The sequence below is a fragment of the Trachurus japonicus genome, chromosome 1 (genome assembly GCF_045865225.1).
Source record: "Trachurus japonicus isolate A0001 chromosome 1, Traja_1.0".
NCBI classification, from domain to species: Eukaryota; Metazoa; Chordata; class Actinopteri; order Carangiformes; family Carangidae; genus Trachurus; species Trachurus japonicus.
In genome coordinates this window covers 14,916,465-14,943,672 of record NC_140907.1, presented here as the reverse complement: position 1 = coordinate 14,943,672, position 27,208 = coordinate 14,916,465, and the positions used below count along the sequence as shown (strand labels likewise).

The 27,208-nt window shown below is 41.8% G+C and overlaps 1 protein-coding gene across 3 annotated transcripts in view; it reads right to left on the bottom strand.

The window, feature by feature from the left end:
• The window catches only part of septin9b (septin 9b), a 72,312-nt gene extending 45,324 nt beyond the window's left edge, over window positions 1-26,988 (bottom strand). Inside the window, exon 1 of one of the 3 annotated variants that reach the window (XM_085774560.1) lies at window positions 26,618-26,988. In XM_085774560.1, coding sequence (XP_085630686.1) covers window positions 26,618-26,639 — 22 coding nt within the window. In that variant the 5' untranslated portion in view covers window positions 26,640-26,988. Of the gene's footprint in view, window positions 1-4,035; window positions 4,354-11,430; window positions 11,470-26,617 lie in introns of those variants that run through there. The other 2 variants (XM_085774550.1, XM_085774541.1) reach the window with 2 other exon arrangements.
• Window positions 26,989-27,208: the final 220 nt, after the last annotated feature.

Sequence of the window (27,208 nt, the reverse complement as noted above, 5' to 3'; positions counted from 1 at the left end):
AGTGTCTCTGATGACTTTGGGTGGAGGCAGGCTAACACTACCTATGCACTTCCAGTGTTTGAGCTAAGCTAATAACAGGCGATACAGGCTTTCCCTCGTTAGCCTACTGCACGCACAGTCGAAAGGATGGTGTCTGTCTGCTTGTCATGGACTCGGGAGTGAGGCAAGACACGTAAAAAAAAAAAAAAATGTTGTCGTATCCCTGTAATTATTCCTGTTAAAATGAAGCTATGGGATACTACCTGACATCATCTTGAATGACACCTGTGTACTGCACTAAAGGTACTACATTAAATCAATAATGAGCACTTATTCTCAATTGCAAACACTTTTTCAAAGCAAAAATGTTGTTTCAAGCATCTTGGGGTTGCCACAGCTGCTCTGTGGATCCAAGCTGTTTCATTGCCTGATGATCAAATCCCAGACTGACTAATGTAGCACTGATGTTTGATACTGTGTTGCTGTTAATGACTCTTGACACTACATACAGATGTATCACCATAAAAAAAACTTCCAAGAAATTGAGTGGACCATGCCAGACAGACTTGAGTGAATGAAAAACAAATGGGAAAAGTGCTGAGTGTGCATTAACAGAAAACAGCAACGGCAAAGGCAAATCATCAGGTCAAACAACAACAGATCAATAAAACAGGGTTTCTGAAAACTGTTAGAATTCAACAGTCTGAGTCTCTCTTCTTCAGTTTGTAAAAAAAAAGAAGAAGCTCAGCCCTTAATTTGTGAATCTCTCCAGCTTCCTTTTGCATGTAAACACAACCTTAAACACAACCTAAACCTGTAAGTGTATAAAGGAGAATCCACATCATAAAAATAAAGCACTGCTGTGTTGTGACAAGAAGAAAATCCATTTCAGCAGTAATTTAATTAATAAAGGATGTACTTAACTGTAGTGCCCTTGAAATCATAATCAGTCTTGTAATTCAAGCCTCAGACAATAAGTCAAGTGTCTGAGAAAGTTACCCTCTGTCAAACACTGGTTATATGAAACCGTCCATGCACAGTGGACTCTATCTAATGTCAGTAGCCACAGAGTGAAGTCGATGTGGTCAGACCAGGAAGAACATGACCAAACCTCCCATCTGACAAGGCCAAACAACCAGCGATAGAGTTTCACACTACATTATTTTTGCTTCGTCAGATGAAACTTTAATGCTACGCTGTCAAACACATACTTCCTCTAACTGCCCACTGATGGTGTTGTGTTTACTAATGCCGACTGGCAGCAGTAGTAGTAGCTCACTGTGTCAGATTTAATGCATGGTTCCCTACTGGTTTGGCCATCACACTGTGTCCAGCACGAAGGAATTCTGGGAGATTTATAGGTGATTGGTTGAGGGGGAAGACAACTTAGATGAAGTTGGAGCAGAGCGGTGATGGTGGAGCACAAGATGTCTAAAAGAGGGAAAATGAAGCCTAATAAACAAAATGGCAATTTCACAACTAATTGTAGAGTGCGCGTGCACACTAATACACGCACACACACACACACAGTTATTCAGGCAGCTGTTGGTCTGGTGCTTGGCCTCAGGCTCCTTAGGCCTCAACCTTTGACTGGTCAAACCTTGTTGTGTTCCTTTGATCAGGTGCTGGTTAACCATCTCACTCATGAACAGATTGATTTACATCAGCGAGCAGAGAAGGTATAAAGAAAGTGGCTGCATTCCACTTAACACCTGTTGACACACACATTGTTTGGACTCTCAATAAAGTCCTGAGAAAGGGAGAGTGAGGGAGAGAGAAGTGGGAGGCCACATGGACAGATAGACTGAGAAAAGAATACACATCATGACCTCAAAGCAGAAATCCAAATATTCAGACCAAGCACTTTTTTTTCTACTTATGAAACACGCACAATGACAGAAAAAAAACATGTTTCAGCAAAAAAAAAAAGGCAGAACACTGAAATAAACTAGAGAACATGATGATGCTGAGTTACCAGTTTGAGCTGCAGTCTCTTGGAGCTATGTTTGTATATTCATGAGTGTGTATGTGTGTGTGTGTGTGTGTGTGTGTGTGTGTGTGTGTGTGTGTGTGTGTGTGTGTGTGTGTGTGTGTGTGTGGTACTACATAAAAATCTATTTTTTATTTAACTGGACTCACACAGATGTATTTGCAATGTCTTACATGCTTTTTTCCCTGCCACCCATGGTTTCATATGACTGTCTCGGAACAAACAGCACCACAGAGAACCGTAAAGAAAGTGTTGTATTTACGCACACAATCGACTTAAATCAACTTAATAACACACTGGCCTCTGAGTTGGGCTTAGAAAACGTACCACACACGCCGCGCTCGCCCCATTTCTATGTTAATTTCCTCTCTGTGTCCACACGCCACACCGGAGCAACAACATGGCACCTTTAAACAGCCAATCAGCCCAAATACCTTGGACTGGACACAAAGCTCAGTTTAGGTTGGCAAACATCGCAGGAGCCCAAGTCGGACTCTACAAAGCCTCTCTGAATATACAAATAAGGGCTCATTCTGGGCTTGTTCTCTCGTGACTCATACGTTTAGATTCAGCAGAGACAGTTCTACCTTTCAGAAAGCTATATTATTGTTTCACTGTGTAGTTTCTATGGCAGTTGCGATCATCCATTTTCCATAATAGTCCCACACGAGTCCATCCAAAGAGGCATTATTACATCTTTAGTGTGCTCACCAATTAAAATGCCTCACCCTGCCTGTGCCCATTTCCTCCTCAGAGCGAGATGCAGCGCAGTGCAATGTACTGGAAAACATAATGATCTGGGATAAAAGGAGGATTTACTCAGTCAAGTGTTTGCCATGCACCTCTCTCTCTGCAGTTGTTTATATGCTGGATGAAAACATTAGATTGGTTTGTGCTGCCCCACTGATGACATACATGAGATTATGATGGTCACTATGGAATAATGAATGCAGCAGGTGATAATACATCACAGGGAGTGACCCGGTATTGGTCTTAGTGCATTTGTCTTTTTATGTCACTCTGAATAAACTAGCTATCATGAGCCTCCATATCTGTCCATAATATCACAGTTGAACTAAAATAACTAAAATGGATCAGGAAAAAAAAGAGGATGTCTGGACACTACTGACTGAGAACTAGGTTAGTTTCAGCAATAAAGGCTGGGGAATGCCCAAAACGCACTAGTTTGAATGACGTGACGTCTGACCAAGAATAAACAAGTTTGCTGTGGTTTTTCAATTCACTTTTGTAGTATTTAAGACCCCGCAAAGATTTCTTCCAGCTGTTTCAAACTCACTCAATACAAAAGATTCACTAAATGAATGACGTCATGCAGTGAGGCTGACGTATCATTGCTACATGATTATTCAATAAATCGAGGTAACAAAATTAATCAAAGTCTGATATATGCTGTCATTGTCTGGGGAAGATATCTACTTCTTTCTGGCCTCAGCTTTCAGCATCAGTCCATGACATCTGACAGTGGGGCAAATTTCAGCTGAGGGGAGCAGAAGGTCTTAGCAGAGGAGGAGGAACAGGAAAAGAAATGGGGAAGGAAGAAAGTCAGAATAGCAGAGGAAAAGGAGGACAAAGGGAATCAATGCCAGCCTCACACTGTTTTAGAAAACAAAAGAGACACAATTGTGAATGTTGTATGAGAGGTTAGACAGATGTTAACTCTTAGAGCTGAGGTTTCCACTCTCTCCCTCTCAGAGCCTTCCGGTGCTGGAATAGTGCTGGTGTCAATGCTGAGTTTGTTTCTATTATTGACATAACATGGGTATGATCAATAACAGATGATACGTCTACAGGACTTGGCTGGAATATGCCCAACACTCTGCTTTTTAACACAGTACAAATCAGACACAACCACACACACATACTGAGGAATACATGATACTAAATACTTTACAGACATGCACACACAGCACATTGGCAGTGAGAAGATATTGGTCGATATTAGTACTACACGCGAACAGAGTATGCCTGACAGATGTTGTTTCTTTTGATAAATAATCATCAGGATCTTTGTAAGTGCACAGAGAAGTGGAAAACAGATTACAAACCTTCAAAGTCAGAAATAATTCCCTCCAAGTGTGGATTGACTCCAGAATCAGACATCTTTTCACTCATTAAATATATAACTAAACCTATAACCTTCTAGCAGCTCCCTGTTAATTCTGAACAAATGTCCAAAATAGAGTCAATGAGAAACGAGCCCGAGCCCACAGCTCTCTTAAAGTAGCAACTTATTTTCTCTGACTTCCCACCAACTTTTCTATATCACTGCATTCAGGCTTCAGAGAGAGCGAGAGGGCAGGTCTCCTCCCTTCTCCTCCCCTCTCTCTAGCAAGAAACACACTCCCCCTTCTCCCTCGTGTCCTGTGTGAATGTGTGTGTATGTGTGTGTCCCCTGCCCCCCACACACTTGTGCATGCACCCGCAAGTACTGACAACAGTCATACCCTCGGAGCCCAAAGTTACTCTCAGGTCTGATTTCCTCATTTGGCCTCTGAGCAGCTGTGACAGTGAAAGTGGATGAGATGTCACACAGTTACTTTAACCAATTAAACCTGCAATCAGACACGATGCCCTGCTACGGCTGTGGTTCCTCAGAAGGCTGCTTTCACTCAGCTACAGTAGGATCAAAGTTAAACTCAGAGTTTGAGGCTTCAGTTTAGTAAACATCCTCTCAAAAGCCAGCACCATTTGTGTGTGAATAACACACCATTTTCTGGAAGTCCTTTTGTTTGTTTGTTATCACATGTCTTTGAGGTCAGTGTGTCATTTTGAGGCCACCACATCATTACTGCACTAACTAACCCAAACCATAAGCCTACCTAAAATTGTGCTAAATAACATGAGGAAAACTTCCCAGATGTGTAGACAGGACACGTTAAATGTCCTCAAATGTGGCGTGTTGTTTATATACACACTCCCATTATATCATGTAGCTAAAAAGTGGCTGACATTTTCATTAGAGTGCAGTCACTTCTTTAGGAGCTGCTTTTTTTTCTGTGACAGAAAAACCTGAGACTTCCAGGTGAAAGTTGACAAAAGGGATATGCGACGGTGCCTCTGGGCGGTCAGCGGGCTGATTCCTGCACCAACCTGCCCTCTGTGACACCGCTATCAGGGAGAGCATGGGAATTTGAGCGTGGTCGTATAGACGGTTTATCTAGCTCTGAGGACCTTTTTGTGAAGGACACAGATGACAAGCTGGCTTCTAGATGTAGCGCGTATTGGTTTTTCACTGCTGATCAATGACTGAAACAATGAAATTCTCTGCAGTGACAGAAGATAAAAGACTATTTATTTATCCCACTTATGGGAAATTCACTTGTTACAGCAGCAAGGAAACAACGAGCAAAGTAAGGAATAAAAATCCACTCTTTATGTACAAGTTTTGTACAATAACTATTCAAGATGAAAAATATATATTGTATACAATGTTAAAAACACTATTTAAAGTGTTGATAGAATAATCTTTGTTTACATAACCACTTCCACTGTCTCCCTGTGGGATGTGCTGCAGTATTTCTTATCCACGGATCTACCACAGAAACAAAGCAACAGTGATGATATCGCTTCAACTGCTGATTGCTCAGGAGTGTGCAGCTTTTGGCAGCTTTCTGTTTGGGCCCAGATGAGACTGTAAATGAGATTTGAGATAAATTGTTCCTGATTCTGGGACATTTGACCATTTCCACACTGATGGTTAAAGTCAGCCCAACCAGCCCCCCCCCCCCCCTAAAAGGAATCTAAAACTAAAGCAAAGGCCTTGGGAATGTGGTATTTTCACTTCCAGATATTCAGGAGATACTGTCAGATATCAGATACCACAAATCACATAGTTTTTCCGCCTTAGTGAACGCACAAAGGCACAGAACACGGCTTGGTGCTTTTATAGGCTCTAAATAGTTGGGAAATCCCATTTGGATGAAAAGCTCCATTCAAAAGGGGCACAAGTAGGATGCCAAGCCCACCCAGTGGCCCCTAACCCTAACACCTGAGAGGTCGATGGTGAAGCAGAATAAGCACTGTGAGTTTATGGCGCAGTCTAGTTGTTTTATAAAACTGCTGCAAAGGTGTCTCGGGATACAGAGCAGAGTGTGGTGGCGGTGGTGGTGGTAGTGTGTGCACAGTATTTGCGTGTATCCATCAAGCAGGAACTTTACTAGGTAGAATATAAGTCCCCTGAGACGCTTGTTGTCATGTGTTGTGCAATTAAACTTCGAGTCCATCGTGTAAGACAGCACATAATATCCATCATACATGCTGGCAGCTGTGTAAGGACATTTATTGTTCGTGTGTCAGCTTGTGCTTCCATGCATATTTATGGTTATAGAGCACCATGACATGCACATAAAACACATCAGTATGTGCATGAGGATTAGTCTTTTTTTTCACCACATCTTTCATTACATGATCTGTATATAGTGTAGACCTACTGCACTGTAACTAAGCAGGTGGCCCCTCAGTGCCAGTGCAAGGCCCAAGTGCACTGTAAACCATATGCTGCGAGTATTCAATTAAACCAGGAGACATGGTATGTGAGGTACACACCTCCACCAGCCAGTGTGTACTTATCTAAACATGGATATACACACACTTGGCTGGCTGTGACGCAAAGCTGAGCAACAGAAGAGAGTGAAAAGCTCCAAAACAACATCTGGACGAGGATGTGTATGCGCCTGTGTGTTTGAGAGTAACATGATGTGAATACATGTGCTCCTGTGGTTGCTTTCACTGTGACTGTGGACACGGGGTGTGTTTGTGTGTGTCTGGGTGTCCTGGTGCTCCCGAAATAGCTCTATAAGCACAGAGTCTTTGCAGATAGTAGGATAAAGCTACTCGACCAAAATCAGTGAGTGAGACACCAGACTTGAAGTTGTGCATGTTACAGTAATAAAAACAATGAAGGGTATATATAGTATTGTTACCAAGAAGGTTTTCTGTAATAATAGAACATTAATGCAGGATATATTCACCACACACCTCATATTTTAGCCTTTGCTGATTGGTAAGTTTAAGACAAACAGGAATTCAACACTACCACAAACACATATTGGCAGGAAGTCCATACAGGCCTAACTCTCTATTTCAGTGTTGCTTCTATTCGCCTACGTGAGTTGCAATGTGTGGTTTCAGTCAACAAGTTTTAAAGTTGATCAGTCTGACCTTCCTGTACAGAATTTATTGCGAATTTACAATTTTTTATTGTAAATGGGATGAAGTCACTTATTTTAGCAGTGCCTCTGTAAAACGCTGTCACTGCAGAAATATTGTGCATTTAACAGGGAAGTGAAACAACTCGAGAGAAAGAATAAAGGATAAGTCAAAACAAGTGATGATTTCACGAGAGACTAGTGAGACTGGGGGGTTTTTGGGGAAGTAGAAAGAGTTCATTGAGAGTGGGCACTAAAGTCTTGTTTTAACCCAGAACACGCACTACTCAGGCAGTATATATATGTTTTTATTAATATGACAGTTCATTGGAAAAACTATTATCCTTAATTCTCTAGTAAGTATAGTAAGCTTTTAAATTGGCCTAAAGGCTGTGTGGACAATTTATACTGGCAGCAACAAGACTACAGTGGTTTTAAGACTCACTCATATTACCCACTGCAAAGGGAACTGGGTTCTGCTGAGCACAAACTGCAGTTAAATCATGGATCTGTGGAGTCTGTGATACCTTGGTGCTACAGCAAACAGACCAAGCATCACATTATAGTTCAGCTGTTGACAACTTGAACACCCACTGACACACATTTGACTGTGAAGACTGGAGTTCACACTTGTCTTTTGGAAGGTGTGAGGTGATAAAGATGGAAACCTTTATCAAGCTCTTCACACATCTCGACACTTAATAAAAAAAACATCATGCAAGTAATTGATGTATTCATAGTGTCACATGCTGTAATCTGCATGAATGAAATGTATTTTTCATGGAGCAAAATGCAAACGAAAACAAAATAGAATTATGCTAATTCTTTGCATATACTGCACGGGATGAAAAGCTGATCTTCGGGGCAAAGGGACAAATTATAAAGAGTGCGTGTCTGTTAAATAAAGTGAGCTTGACACTTTGGGGATGAAAGCATTTTTGTAAAATTAAGAGCACAATTGGTGGCTTTTGTGAGCATGTCACGAGTTTAATGCTGGCTTGTTATCTTCATTGCTATGTGATTAAAATATCCATTCACTGGCTGTCCCACTCTTCTGTCCAGGGTCACAGGGGGGTGGAGTCAATCCCAGCTGGCATTGGGCGAGGGCGGGGTGATTCAAAAATGCTTCTATCAAAAGTTTCCAAATCAATAAAACTGTAATTTAGGGCTGTCATGATAACAGAGTTTGATTATTGTTGCCAAACAAATTCAAAATAACAACAGAATTACAATATCTATAGCAAATTTGAATTTTTTTTAGAGGTATGTGTCTTTGTTTGTTTCTTATTCTAGTATGTGTGTAGGAAGTGTGTTCACATAATTGGAATTGGAAAAGAGCAATTATATTTAATGGGCCGGGTTCTCTTCAATGCCCCAATATGATTACGGACAGAAATGCATCTTTTGGCATTAAAACAGTATTTTGTTCATCAGGTTTCCCACACTCAGCTTGGCTCTTTGTTTTTGTTTTTTTAACCAAACTGATTCCCACTTTTGCTCCTACCCAATCATAAGTCGAGCTGCTTGTAAACAATCACCTTTGGCTTGACCTGTTTTCCATCATGTTGAGAAATGTCACCCGTCAGAAGCCCTCCCTCAGGATGGCCGAAGGTGGGGCTTCCCACTTCAGTTTCCGGTACTCGCTGTGCCGCCTGTTTTCATGGCTCCTTCACTTTATCACTACTAAATAATAATCTGAGAAACAATATGAGGTGAGATACTGGGAGGGCAGTGGGAGGGGAACTGTGGGGCGTTCACTCATAGAGGATATCCTGTACACTTCTTTTATGGAACATGGTGAGCTGAGTGATTTCCATGATTTCCTCTAACTCCAGGTTCATGTGTGTTTGTGGAGGTGGGTGGGGTTTTTGTGCACGTGTGTTTTAGGGTGAGATTACTACAGTTTCGGGTGAATACACCAGCACTAGGTTTATGTGTGAAAAGAAGGAATACATAGGACACTGTTAAAGCTTACATATCATTAAAGTACTATCAAATTAGACTAAAATTGGTCTAAATTAATAGTACTTTAATGATATGTGAGCTTTAACAGTGTCCTATGTATTCCTTCTTTTCACACTGAACATTATGCACTGCCCTTTTTCAAATGCAGCCTGTTCCTGTCCACATAAACTGGACAGAAAGACTAAGAGGAGCCAAATGGCCTTTAGCAGAAAGAGTCATGCAGAATGATTCAGACTATAATGTGTATTAGAACATTAGTTAAGCCCACTATGCATCCTGACCACTTCATGCTAACAAATGGGAGGAGGTTTAAAGCCTTGGAGCCTTTCAAAAGACATCAAAGAGGATTACATGTCCTGCTTGTAACCCCCAACCCCAAATTCTGAATATCTGCTTTTATTGTTGTCAGTTTGATGCTACGCAGGCCTCAAAAATACTGCAATTAATGTTGTCTCAACAGACATGACACTGATTTACTTTCTGATAAATTGGCAGCACATAAAGCAACATGACACAACTGTTTCTTTCATTTCCTGGCTTAATACTTTGTTTTTTTTTATCCCTCTTTGTTGTGTTTTAAAAAACAGTCTTTCACCAATTAACAATCACAATAAGTAAATGTGGTGACCATACGGGACAGACATGGCAGAGGACGTGTCATATTGAACATATTATTCTTAATGCTGAGCAGGCGAGGACGAGGAATGCAGGAGGCACTCACGGTCCAGACAGAGGTGTTGCAGATGCACACACACACCGTCAGGAGCCATACGTAGCCACAGCCTCAGCTCCTATCTTTATCAAAACAGTCCGAAGGGATCAGGGGGTGAGTGCAATAGGGGTGGTCTCTGTAGTCACGACAACCGGTCCAAACAGAGCCACACAGCACAGGTTGGGAAACTAGGAAGTAGCTCAACCCATGCAGGACTTCCTCAATTGAGAGCAGTGATTGGTGGAGGTGTGGGGGTGGGGGGTGAGGGTGTGATGCCTGTCAGCTGTGTTTTGATGATGGTAAAAAAGAAAAAGAAAAAAAAGAAAATAAATAACGGTCAGCTCAGTCCTCACCCCCACAAGACTCAGACTTTGCTAAATTCCTCCATCTCCCATAAAAAAAATCTCTCCATCTGAAAAAATATGAATCATCCACATGGAACATTTCACAGAACTTAAGGAAATGGTGGCTGCACCATAAAGGGGCAAAAATGACACTGCAACACTGCCACCAAGTGGCAATAGAAATAATGTCTGCATGCATCACACAGTATGGCTCACCGAGCTCAAGCACCTTATTAACGCTCGAATTAAAGGCTAATTTGCAGAGCGTTGCTCAGCTTGATGTCCAGCCTTAATCACAGTAAGATGCTAGATTAGTCCTTATCCGCTCGGCGCAGACTGAACACATATGGGCCTGAACAGAAGTTCTATTGAGGCTCCATTAACACCAAACAAAGCACTCATTAAAAATCAAAGAGATAGTTACAATTTAGGAGACAAGAAGAATCGTTGCTCAGAAAATGCTTCAGAGCGGGACACAGTCACAACACCACAGATTCAGGCACAAGCTAAACATTCCTCAGAAAAAGTCTGGTGTCCGTCAAAAAGCAAATCACATTAGCTGACGTATGAGCTCAGCTCTCACTCCCCTGTAACTTAAAAATACCATCTGTGTCAGTCAGAATTAATCTGACAACTGAACTCCTCAGCTTAAAGTCCAATCATGTGATGGTGACACCAAGATTTCACTCTGTCCATCTCCTGACGGGTCGTGGTCGTGTACAGTTAAGTGGGTCAGCTGTAAGTCAGTATCCCACCCAAGGCTGCCAATTACAGTACAGCAGCTGCTTTTGCACTGGAAGATGATGCATTCTCATTCTTGGAAGTCATCTTTGACAGCCCATCACATGAGGTTTACTCACTGTTGGCGTGCATATGGTAGCTATTCAGAGATAGTGTGTGCACTTCACAGAGAGCTTAGCTGTGGCTGTTCATTCAATCAGAATGAGAGGAGATGAGTCTTCAGGGTGTGAAGCTCAGACAACATCCGACAGGAGTGAAAAATCTGAAGTAAAGCTGACAAGCAGGCGTACACACACACACACACACACACACACACACACACAGACAGGTCTCTGAAACAGCTGCTCCCGCAACGGACCAAGCAAAGCAAACATAACCAGGGTGGCTTCGAGCCGACTGCTGCCAATGCAGCTAAGAAGCCGCTTCCTCTCAAAGTCTAACAAAGAAAAGAGAAAAGAAACTCTCTCTCTCCCGGGGATGAAATCTCTATCTGTTGAAGTATCAAATAAGTTGGAAAAAGCCACAACTTACCGGCTATTCTGTCTCGCTCCATAACTCAACGGCTACCTCAAATAACCACATGTAACCTCTCCTTTTTCTCTCCTCTCCTCTCCTTCCCTCCCTTTTTTCTTCATGGAGACTTCCCCTTTCTCCTGACTTAGTCACCCTGTCCCCCTCTTTCAACCCTCCCTCTCTCCTCCCTCCTTTTCCTCCCTCTGTCTCCCTTGCTCTTACTTCCTCCAACTTTTAATGTCTTCAGTCTGTCAGGATAACAAGTGAACGCGAGCAGACGTCCACAGCCATGTGCTGGTCATATGGAGTCCCTCTCTCTTGCTTTCTTTTCTCTCTCCCACATCCCAGAGACAGACAAACGGACACTTTTTCATTTTCCTCTTCTCCCTCTCTCCAGTATTTTTCTATCATCCTCTTGACACTGACACTTGATACTTTTGACCAAAGGTCCTAGTCTGAAAATAAATTCAGCCCACTTATTACAAATGTTAAACTCCACCAGAACGTCAGGCAACAACAACACACACTCCTGCTATGTTATCATAGGCAGATTACTTGGACTATCAGGATGTAGAAACCTACATAAAGCCCTGATCCAAACAACTAAGGACCGGCTCTAAGTGGACTAAAAGTGCACACTTAACAATCATCCTCCAAAGAAACTTGAATCCAGGGTCCTCATGTATGAAGTGCCTCTCACCAGCTTGTTTACAGCAGCTAATAGACAGTTTTACAGGATCTCAGCCAATGAGCTCATTGACCTCCTGCACACCAGGTGAGTGTCTCTCAGCTCAGTACGATGAGAATCAACTGATATTCCTTACAGTCTGAGAGCAGAGTTATGAAACAAAGCCAGATTTAGAGGTAAATTATCACTCATGTACTAATGTAGGACAGTAACACACACACACACACACACACACACACACACACACACACACATATACACAAACACACGCATCATGCTTAGACTGTTGCCTCTGACCCTCAACTCGCAGTTCGACAAGGTCAAGGACCACTTAGCGAGCCGCCGTCTCAGTGAGGAACTCCAAAGACATTCCAACACACACACACACACACACATATATACACACATCTTTGTCTTTGTGTTGGGGAGAGAAGGAAAAGGCACAGCTCAATAGCTCACTTCCACTTCCTCTTTCTTACAGTTGAACGCACCTCCTCCTCGGCTCATGTCTTCCTGCTTTACACATAGCAACAACCTGAGCTGAGGCAAGAAGCATAAATACTGACCATAACAAACCATCACGCACCAACATGCGTGTTCTTCTGCCCACTCCATCATGTATTCAAAGTACACTACACAGAAGACAGAGACACACACACACACACAGGGGCCAGAGGAGTCAACAGGAACATCTTTCATGGGTGAGGCCAACGCTTGGATAAAGCAGTGATATGACCTGCTGTTTCTCCAAACATGCAGCGATGACAAACGCCTCTCTCTATCAGACCTGCCCTGATAGGAGGAAACTTCTGAGTAGCCAAGTGTTTTTTTTGTTGTTTTTTTTTTACTTTTACTGTGTGCGTGAGTTGAAGAATTCAAAAACTAAAACAGGAAGAATCCTCACATTATTTCACAACAGATATTTATAAAATGTTGGGGGTCAGGGTTAGTACACGCAGCAGTCCTGAGGCCTTTTCTGACATCTGCAAAAGAGAAGTGAGGAAAAGCAGAGCAGAGGAAGCATATTAGGGATGTTCAAGTGTAAGTACACTGTGAGAATAATTTGAGTAGATTCAGCCCTATAAGGCACTCTGACTAAGATCAGCGTAAAAGTGAATTATAAGAGCCTATTCACATGTCACTTATCCGTTTCTTTCATTGTTTTGGTTAGAGTCTAGATCCTTTGGCCAGAATATTCAAGCTGAGTTAAATCAAAAGCATCTATGGTGGCTGCTTATATTTATATTTGTATACAGTATGTTTACAAATATTAATAATGAATAGTGTCATTTGTAAGTGAGTGTAATGCAGGTTTAGACAGTGCTCTGTGTGTATGTCGGTGTATTGTATTTACAATGTTTTTGAAACTTTTTGAGTGAGCAGCTAAAGTACAGGCACATACAGAACGTCACCCACGTCAGTCTGCACAGAAATCAGGACAAAAGCAGAGAAATGTTAAAGGAGCCTTTGGTGTTGAATCCTTATGGAAAGTGAGATGTTGGTGCAGCGACAAAAGTGCGGTTTTAAAAATAGAGACATGTCTCTTTTGGCTGCTGGCTCTTTCTGTCTCGTGATCATTTTCCAGACTTGAAAAGCTACAGTTAATCACAGGGTCAGGGTCAAAAAAACACATGAAACACACAAACATGTGCCTTTGCATTTGTTGACTCACTCTCATATGGACAACACACAAACACACGAGATAAGATACACATATACATGTATATGCAGAAAGAGCTGCCAGCATGTTTATGTGTGCATGGAGCACTGCTACTGACGCATAATTTATTTGAAGATGTTAACAACACACACACACACAAACACACACAAATGTGGAGCCACCTCTGAGCAAAGAGCAGCCGCCTGGGCTGAGGACTCTTTTACACACACACACACACACACACACGAATGACCCAGATGGAGTAAATTACTCCAATTCACCGAATGAACAACAAAATGAACAGAACTAGTGAGATTATGCCATGATTCATTTTACCTGCAATATGCACATGAAAGCAGGGCACCATTCTTAAAGGGATAGTTCAACATTCTGGCAAATTGGCCCATTGCCATGATCCCCATAGTCTTAGGAGTAGGTTTGTTACCTTTAATTGTTGGTGCAAGCTATTTTTAGAGCTGCTCAGAGCTATGCTACAGAGGCTCATGGGATTTCTTGGTTTCCCTCATCAAACTCATCAAATAAACAATCCAACAACTCCAAAACGCTCTCGTGGACAAGTTGTGACCTGCACATTCACCACGCGCTATATATAATAATGCAACGGGACGTTACGAGACAGAGTTGTTTTAGAGAAAAATTCATTCAAAACCGCTGATGCACGTTCCCGTCACGGGCAGTTCTTCGACAAGCAGTCTCTGCATTTACTTAGAAGATAACTCTGCCTCGTAACGTTCTGTTATTATCTCATAGCGTGGTGAATGTGCAGGTCACAACTTGTCCACCAGAGCGTTTTGGAGTTGTTGGATTGTGTATTTGATGAGTTTGATGAGGGAAACCAAGAAATCCCATGAGCCTCCGTAGCATAGCTCTGAGCAGCTCGCCGCTCTGCTCCATCGTTCTAAAAATAGCTTGCACCGACAATTAACGGTAATGAACCTACTCCTAAAACTATAGGGATTATGGCAATGGGCCAATTTGCCAAAATGTTGAACTATCCCTTCAAGAGTGAATGCATTTCTGAAATTTTATTATTTAATTCACTTAATTCTTATACATTTTCCTAATAATCTCACATAACCTCATTTGGAGAGGTAACAGTCCTCCATGGATCACTTGTAAATTATTCCCCATAGTGCTTTGGAGGATTATTTAAAGTGACAGCAACGTCTTTTATTTAGTTTTATTGTATTTTGATTTTTATTAAACAGCATAGGTATAAATTAAAAGTAAAACAAACAACATTAACTCACTAGAGCTCATGCAGGTATGTTTATTTTGACAAATTTCTTCATATAGTATCAGTCCAGTGAGTAAACCTCCCTACACTTATAAGAATTTAGCTAAATTTAAAAGAAAAAAAATAATTTAACAACAATTTACAACTTCTGAGGCTTCTTATTTTCATTTCTTATCTAGTTTAGTAATGCATAATTGGTTTTTATTTCATGTGAGAAAGATGTCTTGTGTTTCATGCTGCAAGAAGACCCTTCACAGCAGTTTACAGTAAATAAGACCTCCCTCACTCATACCTTTCATCACCTTCTTCCCTCTCCATCATTAAGACCTGCTGGTGAGATATGGTCAGACACTCCTACTGCTCACACACACACATGCAAACGAATGGATAGGAACACTCAGTCAGTCACTTTAAACCAGAGGTACACATATGCACACAAACTAGTGGGTTATCTGTGCAGATTCCTCTTGCATGACAGTACATCCTGTAAACATAAAACACACACACACACACTCAGCCTTTCTCTTTCTCTGACTTACGCACACATAGTACTAACATGTAGTCTACATTTGCACCCGACGAGGCAGATGGTCATGAGGCGGAGACGGACACGTGCGCTTGTTCATTCACGCGAGACAAAGTCAAACACACACACACACCAAAAAAAAGAAAAACTGTGTATCACACATTGACTAAGAGTGGATGGTGAGCCTTGGGGTGCACATTAATGTAAGCCGTCACTTTGAGAGCGCGACCTATGGCCTAACGCGTGACTCAAACATGCTAAATTTAGTTACATAACACGGAAGAAAAAAAATACTCACCAGCATGCCAGCCAACACTAAAGGGATGCCTGCAGGGTAGTGATGCACAGTGAAGGAGAAAGAACAGTGGGAAGAAGATAAAAGATAAAAGGAGAAGAGGAGGAGCGAGCAGAGGAAGTAGTGAAAGAGGTAAATGGAGGGTAAGAAGTGAGGGGGTCAGGTGAAGGAGGAGGATGAGGAGCTGGAGCTGCTTGAGTTGGATCACACCACACATACACACTCTGAAGGTGTAATCGTGCATGTGTGCCATGGTGTATCTCAGTCATGCCATTAGTGCCTTGAGTGCACTGATTTATAGTTTAGTTTTAAATTACACCTGCTGATGAATGTGTTTTAGGTGGTCAAGTAGGGTTTAATGATTTGCAATGGGAGTAACAATTTCATTGTAAAGGTCGTTTCCACTGAAAAAATGACGAGGATGTGATTTTTTCTCAAACACCTGGAGAATATGGTTTGTAGGCCGCGGTATCTCTGTAACTCCACCACATATTATTTAACTGCAGCTGCCAGATGTCGCCACAATGTGAGCTAGTTAACAGGGAGAAAGTGCCGTGCGATCAATACCAGGCGAAATAGTTGAGTTTCAGTTCTCTCTGCAACGGACAGTGAGCAGCTACATTTATGTTGCTGAAAAAGATATAAAATATAACTGAATACTTCTCCAGCTTCCTTGATGTTCCCTCCCCTTCAAAAGTCTCCATGGGCACGGGAAACTTTGACGTGAAAACAAAAGCGGCCCGAGCTTATAAGCCACAGGTCCTCTCAGTCTTCACACATAGCTGCCCTGACCTCAAGTCCACTTACATTTTTAGCAGAGTCTCACATTAACAGCTGTGCAGCACAGTGTGTAACTGTGAAGTCAAGACACAAAACCTCTGTTGCTAAGCTATAACTCTTTCACACAAATGTACGAAGGTGGCTTCAACTCTCCAGACAGGCAGCTACCATAACACAGATGGACACAACACTGTAATTCACGCTACAGCTTCAGCAACAATACGTCAGACTATGGCATAAAGCCACAACATGCTTAAACACACACACACACAAACAGCAGAGGTTCGGGGATCCCATCTGAGAATAAAAAATAGACAATAGTGTGATGTGGTGCTGCTATTCGCACTCGGATGATCTCACCGGAGCGCTACGCAGCGCTCATCATCTCCCTGCCTCGTCTCCATCATACCCACACATGTGCACAGAGTTAGAGAGAGAGAGACTGCTCTCCTCATTTGTGTCCCTTGCTGCTGCTGCTGCTGCTGCTGCTGCTGCTGCTGCAGTCTACACATCCAACCTGGGGCATGTACAGGGATGACACAACTCTTCACATCAGTCATATACATGATCCAAATTTAGAACCTGACCCCGTACTCACATGGAAACCATGAGAAAATCCATTCCTGTAAACACAGAGCTCGCATCGCTTCATCTGGAGAGGTTTCGCCTAACTCAGCTATACTCTGCTGAGTTATGGTAATGCCACCGTATGGGCAGCCCGCTCAGATGATCTTCAATAACAGCTGTGAGATTTAATTTTTAAATCTGGAATTCATTTCTGACAAGTGAGTGTACCATCCAGAATAAGCCCAGGAGTTATACAGACACTGTTAGACAGTAAGTATGCATCATTACTGCAATCTGGAAATAAGGAGGTCTGATTGTATCTCAATTTTCCAATCAGACTTCCCAGCCTGGCTTGATGGCAGCCACATGGCCTCACAAATGATTCCCACTGAATCCGGCTGAGGGGAGAGAAATGGACAGGAGAGCTGGCCTGCTGTTGTCCTCTCATGGACTCGTGGTTTGATATGTTTTTCCTTTTATGCTGAGTCAGATCTTTCTAAACAATGCATTATGGGTATAAATGCAAGCTGCATCGCTCAGTCTGCATCCAATTCACTGGTGTGGTATTTCCGTGCAGGGGTGCAGATTCATAGCTGCTGACCTGCTGGGTTAAGTGAGCGAAGTGAGCCTGGACTCAATAAAATGTATGAGTGACTGTCTGAGAATTGTAAACATATCATTTACACGCAATTTCTAAATCTTTGTCAGGAAAACCCCTTTCGAGATTCCCATGTACTAATGTGACCTTTCTGAGCAATGGAAAGTTTTACAAAATATTGGTATAACCACAAAAAGTAACAACTTGAAAGGCTACAGTCACTTTTAATCATACTTGTGTTGACATTATCACAATTCCAATTAAAAGCAAAAAGTATCACTTACTGGGCACAAGTATATCGTTTTTGAAGCATTCACAGCCTGATAGACAGTTACTGTGGTTAAGTCGCAGAAGATACAGACTTGATGAACAGAAGCACACCAGCATAATGTTTTTCTGATTGGACTTTGTGAATAAAACTTGAACCATTACACAACCCATACAAACAGCCAGACTGATTAAAATAGAGACTGAATAAAGATAATAAAGACGACTGAAACACTTTCAATTGAGATTCTTCCGCTGTGCTGCCATCTCTTCTGAGTTGGCACTTAAACACGTTAAATGCTAACACCAGCATCACCCGATACTCTTCATGACAAAATTAAAGGGACAACGAGAAGTTTTGAAAAGCGAAGACGGCACAAGACGGACAAAAGCGAAAGCATTTGCCAAGAATGTTTTCATTGATCAAGAACGAAAGTCGTAGTTTCGAAGACGATCAGACACCATCGTAGTTCCGACCATAAACGGCGATTCGGCAGCGTTATTCCCATGACCTGCCGGGCAGCGTCCGCAAAACCGAAAGTAGGAAATACTGGGCGAGCCGACCACTAATAATAATAACAAAATAACGATAAAGACAAAACGATATATTTATCGAAAATGGACCCATTAACAAGTGTGGGTAACGTAGATTCAGCCACATTAATACGAGACTTTTTTATAACCAAATACAAACTCCTCGTTGTCCCTTTAACATGGTGATGTTAAGCAGGTCAAATGTTTTGCAAGTTCCACATCTTGGCTTAAACCTAAAAACAAGGTAAATAGTGCAGTAAAGTGCTGGGGGAAAGGTCAGGGATGACTAAAATCAGTCGGATTCGTCCTCTGGGGGGCATGTGCTTGAATCAGTGCAAAATGTCATGGCCATCCATCCAGTAGCTGTTGAGATATTTCTGTCTGGAAAAAAGTGGTGGACAGACCAAAGTTACTATCCCTAGAGCCATGTCGTCATTACCATGGCAAATACAACATAATAGGAAATGAGGCAGAACCCAAACATCCCCCTGTGTTTATACTAACATGCTGATTTTTTTTTTTTGAATCCACACAAAACACTGACCTCTACACTTAGTATGGTCTATCGAATATTCTAAACCACTGAAGATGTTTCACAGCTCATAAAATGGTAGTGAAAACAAAGCTAGACAAAACACATTGCCAAAGTCATTACTGATGTTGAGTCAGCAAATGGCACAAGTTCTAGTCAGCTCTGAGATGCACTCGACCAATCATCTGCAAGGACCGGAAAAATGACGATGATAGCCAATACATGACCCTGTTACTCATGAGACACACACACACACACACATGCGCGCATACGCACAGAGGCACACTCACACATTTTGGCCAGTCAAATCCAGTTCACAGAAAACCCCATCCCTTAAAGCTATAACTCACATAGGCTCATCTCTTCCAGCTCTTTGACAATTTAAATCCCACTCTCAGGTCATCTAGACTGTCGGAGGCCGTAAAAGTGCTAGTAGTGCAGTCTGTCTGTCTGTCTGTCCTAGCATGGCTGTGGTAAAACTGCTGGCTATTTCCTCCTCGCCATAAGGTAATCATTAGATGTGAGAGGGAGCTGGCAGCAGACTGCATTAAATGGGATATCCTCAAAGTTCCAGATCCCTTGCAGGAAAGACGGGAGTCTGTTGTTGCAATTGATAAACATGTGGACACTGTGTGGATATTGCAGAAAGAGCACAAGCCACCGAAGAAGTCCTGGCATCCTCCATCCATCCTCCAGGATTTTTAGTAAAAAGCCATTTCGGGGTTTTTTAACAGCACTGACGCAAGAATAAAAGCAGCCTGAGATGTTGGCTGCACAAATCCATATGAAATTTGTTAAGCTGGAACAATAACAGTCTGTCTGCAGTGCTTAGTATCTGCTACAGTATGTAATACACCTCATTTTGCTTTGAACTGTTCTAATGCTCACTGTTTAACTGTGCGTTAGCTAATTGAAGTTAAAGTTAAGCTTAGCAGGCCATGGATGAGAGGAGCAAAGCTATGCGATTTGGATGATTATCATAAGGCCCACAACCCAGCCACATCAGCCCGAGGCCCGCTGCCTTCACCTCCATCCCAGCAAATTAGCCCGAACTGATGGAGGGAAGCTGCTGGAAAGAGAACGAGAAAGAGAAAGAGAGAGGGGGAAGGAGAGAGAGAGTTCCTGTGGTTCTCTGTGGCTTCAGAAGTCTGTAATCAGCATGCCAAGCTCCTGATGTCTAAATCCACAACTCGGACCCAGACAGTCTACATTTACGCTACACACATACGCATACATGTACAGACGTGTGCACGCACAACACACACAGGAGTGAGCTCTTCCTGACACACAAGCTCTGCAGTGATCCCTGTTCATGTGAAGTCTGGTAAAGGAGCAAGTCCTAAATAAATGCAAAACGACTGAGTATGAAATTCAGCGTATCCAGTGTCCATGATCAGCGATCTAAAGATCCATCACGCAATGGACATGTAAAATTATTATCTTGTGAGTTTTCTGATCCGACTAATGGGATTAAAAAAACATGCCTGCTGGAGTTGGGCGATAATGGATTTTTGAGACCAATACCAGTATCAACTGGAAGATATAACATCAATTTCCGATAAGGATTCCAGCTGGTCCCACAATATCATTAGACACTGATATTTGGTTCAAAGTCTGGATGTCGAATCCCAAAGTAATTATTTTTTTTTGCTCCAAGTCTTTTTATTTATATTTGTACATACAAAGATAATGTACAGAGTACATAAATTCAAAAGTATAAATGATCAGGAGTAATACAAATATAAACAACAACCCCCACCCGCTCCAACGGAGCCCCATCCCTGCGAATCCCAAAGTAATTTTGATATGAAACACCTATATTCTAGAAGAACCCGTTGCTTGGGCTTTGATGCCAACCCAATTTTTATTCCCAAACAAAATTTCCAAGTCCAACATCTTTTTATCACTACATTGATGTCTGCTACCTGCTGGGACGACTTAAATGTGGTTATTACTACAATATGACCAAGATGTGAGCAGGCCATCTTACATCTGAAAAAAATTAAACAGCTTAGCTTTAATTGGGATACTGTTTCCAATCAGGTTTTTGATACCTATCTCCTGTAATTTCTTGTTACTTATCACCTAACATACGGTATACTCTGATACAGATACATCTGTGATATGCTAATATCAGTGGTTAATTTACAATCAATTTTTGTGGTCACGCAGCTTTTTAATTTTTGCTTTTCTGCAGCTCAGTATATGAATTATAGTCTATGTTAAGTTTAATTTTAGATAAAACTTGGTATTATCATGTATATATCCAATGGAAAAGCTCTTGTCACATGGCTTAAAGAAAAGATATAAGACTGCAAAAAAGGGACATTGTGAACATAGTAAGAGCTCAAGTAAAAACTTTAAATTTATGGGAAAACTGTGGTTGTGTTTTACAGGCAACAAATTTCAAAAAGTTAAACCTCTGTAATGTTGGTACGATGTTACGGTTGGAACAGAAAAGGTTCCAACATTTTGCTAAATCCGCTTTTCTTTGATATCACGAGGAAACAATTACCTACATCTGTTTTTTCAAGACCCCTTTTAATAGTTATACATACAAACACAAGCAGGCAAACCTGTCTGACACAAGACAAACATAAAACATAATCAGCACTATAAAATGCAACATGACATGATGCTCTCATTATGATCATCAGCCCACGTTTTACTAAAGGCATCTGCTTGTAACATCAGGTGTTTCTTTAATGAGCATGCGGAGAAATCATTCATGACTGGCTGGCTGCTCATCATGATAAGCAGCAGTGACATGGCCTGTTTTCATCCTTATGTTATTCACAGGGGGCTTTGTTAGGCTAGAACGTCATCACCGACCATCTCTATTTATAGGCAAGCTCTGACACAGTAGCAGATGATGTCATACTTGCATACAGACGCACATGACGCTATTCACCAGGGAGAGAGGTCTCCTCAATGTTGAAGCATGGGTCATAATTTTAAAGCCCAGAGCTGAGTTTAATCAGATAGGAATTGCGGTTATGAAGACAGATAAACTAAGAGATAAATCCATGGAAGGCAGAGCTAAAGGGAGTGGGAGGATTAGGCTAATAGCTGAAGGAAGGTTTATCGAAGGGGAAAAAAGTTCAGACCTCTCAATGAGATAAAACTTTTGTTGAATACCCAATATCTACGGCAGCACTTGGGGACTAAGACAGTGGGTTTTCAAACTTGGCACTTAGAGAGAAGTCTGATAAAGATATTGTAAAACAGGAGAGTCAGGCAGAGGTTTTAGAGGGATAAGGATTATATGAAGAGCAGAGCTTGGCAGCTTCACTCTTAAGTAGTGAATTAAATTGACACTCACCAATGAATAGCAAACTCTCAGAAGACAGCTTTATTATCACAGGGAGAAGTAGTGAATGTGGTGGCCGTCCAGGCCAATGTATGACTCAGACTGAAGGGAATCTAGCTCAGCTGTCACTGTAGAGCCATTGTTGAAGGGAAATAAAGAGCTGCATTGACTCCACTCATCTGCTTGTTCTCTGTGGGACCTACTGGTGTGGTTTAGTGGGAGGATGGAGGACATGATGGATCCTGCAGTTTTAAGTGTGATGGTATTCTTAAGAAACCAACAGTGAGACAAAGGGAACTATAGCGGCTAGTCCCTGCAGAATCACCAAACTGTGCTGATCTACGACCAGTTTGATCTCAGGCCTCTGCTGTGGCCGTTGATTTTTACTCTTATGACATGCATAAGTGCTGATGAAATGTATCAATTACACAATTTGTAAACTGATTAAAAAATGACTGACAACTGTTTTAACAATATATGAATGGTCCACCATCTGCTGGTTACAGCTTTTCTGTGTATATTTGGTGCCTTTTTTTTCTGTTTTGTTTTGATATAAATCTAATCCATATGGACATATCCTCTGGTCTGATTATTCTTAATTTAAAAATGTTTAATATATGATGAATAATCAAGTACACTCCTACTTGAGCTGGTCTTTTTATCTCTATTTTTGGGCTCTACCACCTCCAGGGACAAATGTCTTCCTCTTGATTCGCTAAATGCTTCATTCGTTAGTCACTAAATGTCTCTGTTTTTTGGGCTGAGTGGCAATTTTACAGAGAGCTTTTAGAGCTTTTTGACTCTAAAAAACTGCTTCCTGCGGCCCCAAGCATCTTTATGAAGAAGTGACAGTAAAAATACAACAATGACAAGACAGCTAAACAATGAGCTGAAACTCACTATGAAGCTCTGTGAAGACGAGTTGGACATTCAGGTTCAGATTTACACTGTCACTTTGTTAAATACTGATCAAATAGCAACAATTTGAAAAAGAATCATTAATTTGGATAATGATTTTATGGAACAAAGCCATGCTATGATCATATCTTCATGTCATAATTTCAGTGAAGTTCTAACACTAAAGCATCTCTAAGTCCGATCAGAAATAGGGCCGTTTGTGTTTTACAGCCTGCATCGTTAAATTGGTCTATTCTCATTAAAAGCCCATGACTAGTTTAATGCACTAAGTCAGTGTATTTAATGTGTGGGCCAAAGTCTGTACATGCCACCCACTAGTATATCTAATCCAGTTTACTAAATCCTGGCCACAATGCCCTCTAGCCTGTTCTGAGATGTTCAGCCATTGTAATAATTAGCCATTTCCTTGTAGGACTGGCAGGGATGAGAATACTTCCCCGAGACATCCACCCTCATGTTGGTCAGTGCATGTCCTACACAGTCTGTGCTTCTAACATGACAACCTAAAAATACTGGGGTGAAGATGTTTGTTGAAAAAAAAAAATCAGCGTCATAGGAAAATATGTCTACAGCCAAAGTCATCTTCACTGGCACCACATCAGTCACTTTGTGTGTTCCACCCACAAGTCATCGTCAAGAATGCCTCCCTGGGTTTCTATCAAATTGTCTACCAGAGATGAAAGGTCCAAAAAATCCACATAACCAGCCCCCAGCGAAGCTTCACCACAAAGGAGTCTATTCAAGCTGAGTACGAGCCTGATTTAAAAAACGACCTAACCAAAGAGAATATATAGCACAGCTGACTGGGATCTCTCATGCGTAGGAAGATAGAAAGAAAATAGGGGGGAGGAAAAAAATACAGTGCATTTACTCCGCTGGGTCTCCCTATTCAGTCAGGGTCAAGTTACTACAGAACAACATGGGCACATCCAGCTCATTAAGCCCAATAACCTCCGAGTTGCACTGGACTTCCCTAATCGGGAGCCAACATGTTTTTGTTGGTGATCTAAGAAGGGACAACACAATGTTCCCACTTGGAGAGTAAAATTAAGCACAAGTGACTTGAGTAAACACTGATCTAATGTAGTCTTCCCAAAGAGGATGTTAAAATTGAGGGGTATTTCTAAAATAACAACTCTGAAGTTGCTTTTGCAGGTAGATTTTTATTGAGGTATCTTGCTGCTTTTATGGTATTACAGAAAAGTCGAAGCTACGGTAGGACATGGACCATGGAAGGATTTTATGCTGTCTTCAATGCACATCTGTAGAACCTCATTTTCACACTACTGCATTATAACAACCTGAGACAAATAACACAAACTAGAACTTAAAATGTAACTAAATTAAAAAATGTAAGAGAGGAGTGACAGAACAAGGATCTCCATTAGGATAAAAAAAAACTTGTTACTGCTAATTGGGTTCTCTCTCAGTTCAGCCATGAAACACGCTGGCCTGACTCATAATTTGACACCTTAAGGTCAAGATGCAGAATTTTAAAAAATGCTGGTGCTTTGAACTGATGAGGTTGGAGTGTGGCTGCATAGAAAGAGAGAGAGAGAGAGATCTGACGAGCAGACAGCCTAATTATCAAAGCGCCTAAAGACCTAAGAGGTTATATACTCTCAACATTGCTCAGTCACCGATAGAAAATTTGATCGTCCAGGCCTCCTGGACAGTAAAGTTAACATATGAACTGTGTTTATTTTCTGGGTAAAGAAAATAAACAGTGAAACAGCACAGGAGAAAACTATTACTATGGCACACCTAGCGTGTCAGAGCCTCCACCAGCCTCTTCAGGAGTCTGACCACCAACTAGGTTATGAATTCAGCACTGGCTGAAGTCACTGACTGAGTGTGTTTGTTTGACAGAGCAGTGTGAGTGCAGGTGCCACAGTGAGGATCTCCACAGTGATAAGACTCCTTATGCAGGCCAGGCTTCCACCTCTATGGTGTGACCTTTCCCACATTTCTAGTTCATTAAAGGTGAAGCACTGATACCTCAAGAAATCAGCGGCTGTGTTTGTGATAATGGCTATACATATGGTTAATACGGGGTTTATATTTTGGTAATCCTTTTTTTTCTGATAATATACACAAATAAAATAAAACTCACATAAAACTTAATATGGACTAAATAACTAAATATATTAATAAACAGAGACCCGAGGCTAAATTCACAGAAATGATGGCAGCTATGTAACTTTAAAGTAGGCTAACTACTCAAAAACTACGAAGTACAAAATATGCAGATTTGACAATTGACAATGACAAACAAAACGTAAATGCCATTTTATTTGTCACCATCCTCTGTCCTGAAAACATGCAAATAAAATGCAATTGGATGATGGAGGTTTGACTTGGATCTGTCCAAAGTGACTTTAACACAGATGTGGATAGTAGCCTAACTGTGTCTTTTACAGCATGAATGAATATGACAACGTTTCTCTTTTCAATGAAAGCCGGCCTCAGAAGCTTGTGCCACATTTCTGTGTCTGTTTTGTCTAAAGCGCTTAATGTTTCTCCCCAGAGCCCCTCCTGTATTGCTGCATGTTGAGGGGGGAAAGAACACACAGATGGGGCCTGAGAAAAGCCAGAGATGCATTGTATAACAAGGACTATGTTGTCTCATACACATACAAATCATTGTATAGTCATCACTGATATCATGAGCAAGCAAACTTCTAAAATGTTTGTTGAAGCCAAACACACACATACACACACGAAGGCAGTGTTATGGGAGCGCAGCCTCAAGGGGCCAGCGCATCCATACAGAAGGTCAGGCACAGACAGAAGGACAGATGATGATGCACATTGGACTCTAATGGCCAGGGGACCCCGAGGTGCTCCCTTGGGTGCTGCACAGCCACAAAACAAACTACTGGCTGAAAACAGCAGAGGAGGCAAAGACTTAGCAAAGAGTTTGACAAGTTGGAAACTTGAGATAAACAGAAATAAAGTTGAAAGAAGGAATTCAGCAGTGCTGTTTTTCCACAGAAAGATAAACAGTCCTCTTTAAGTAAAAACTTCTTCCATGTTATACACTGCCTCCATAAATAATATATATTCACATACCCACTGCATGGTATTACATTTCACATGCAAACACAAGTAATTCATGGATCATACTTAAGCCTGAGCTAAAAGTGGGTCACATTTAACAAGTTATACTTGTAAATATTTTTCGGCAGATCATGTAAAACAAAGATAAAAAGGATGCAGGATGTCATCACCACATAAAGTGTGTCAGGCGACTGTGGTTGTCACAAACATACCTGAATTTGGAGTCTTCTTCATGCTCTGGGTCTGCTGATGGTCCTCCTTACTGAGTCGTCGGTAAAGGCAGCGGTTCGGTTCTCACAGAAGAGCTGGGACTGTCCGGGCTGACGCTGTCCCGTCGTCCAACAGAACAGGAGTGGACTTGGTGTCTCTCGGTTGTCTTGCACTTGTTCGCTCCCGGTGCGTGATGGCACAGTGTGACTGCGGGCAGCGCAGATATGCGTGTGTGGTGTGTGTGATCCGCTGGGCTCGACGATGTGCACTTTAGTGGGATGCTGAGAGTCTCGAGACCACACGACCATGATAAAAGAGATGTGAGCGCACGAGGGGGGGTGGGGGTGATATTACGCGCGCCTTTACGCACGGAGCCCAAGTAGGATAGAGACAGGGTTAGGCTGCTTCACCCGAACTAACCCACCACTGCTGCATTGAAACAGCTATGTAAGTTGCTTTAATTGACGGATTTATTGATTGATTGACTGCTTGCCTGATAGAGAAACAAACACATCGCTCTATTCACAACAAAGATAACCTTTGCTGTGGTCCTCAGCTCTCTGCCTGTGCCCAGCTTTCCTCATTCAACTGCT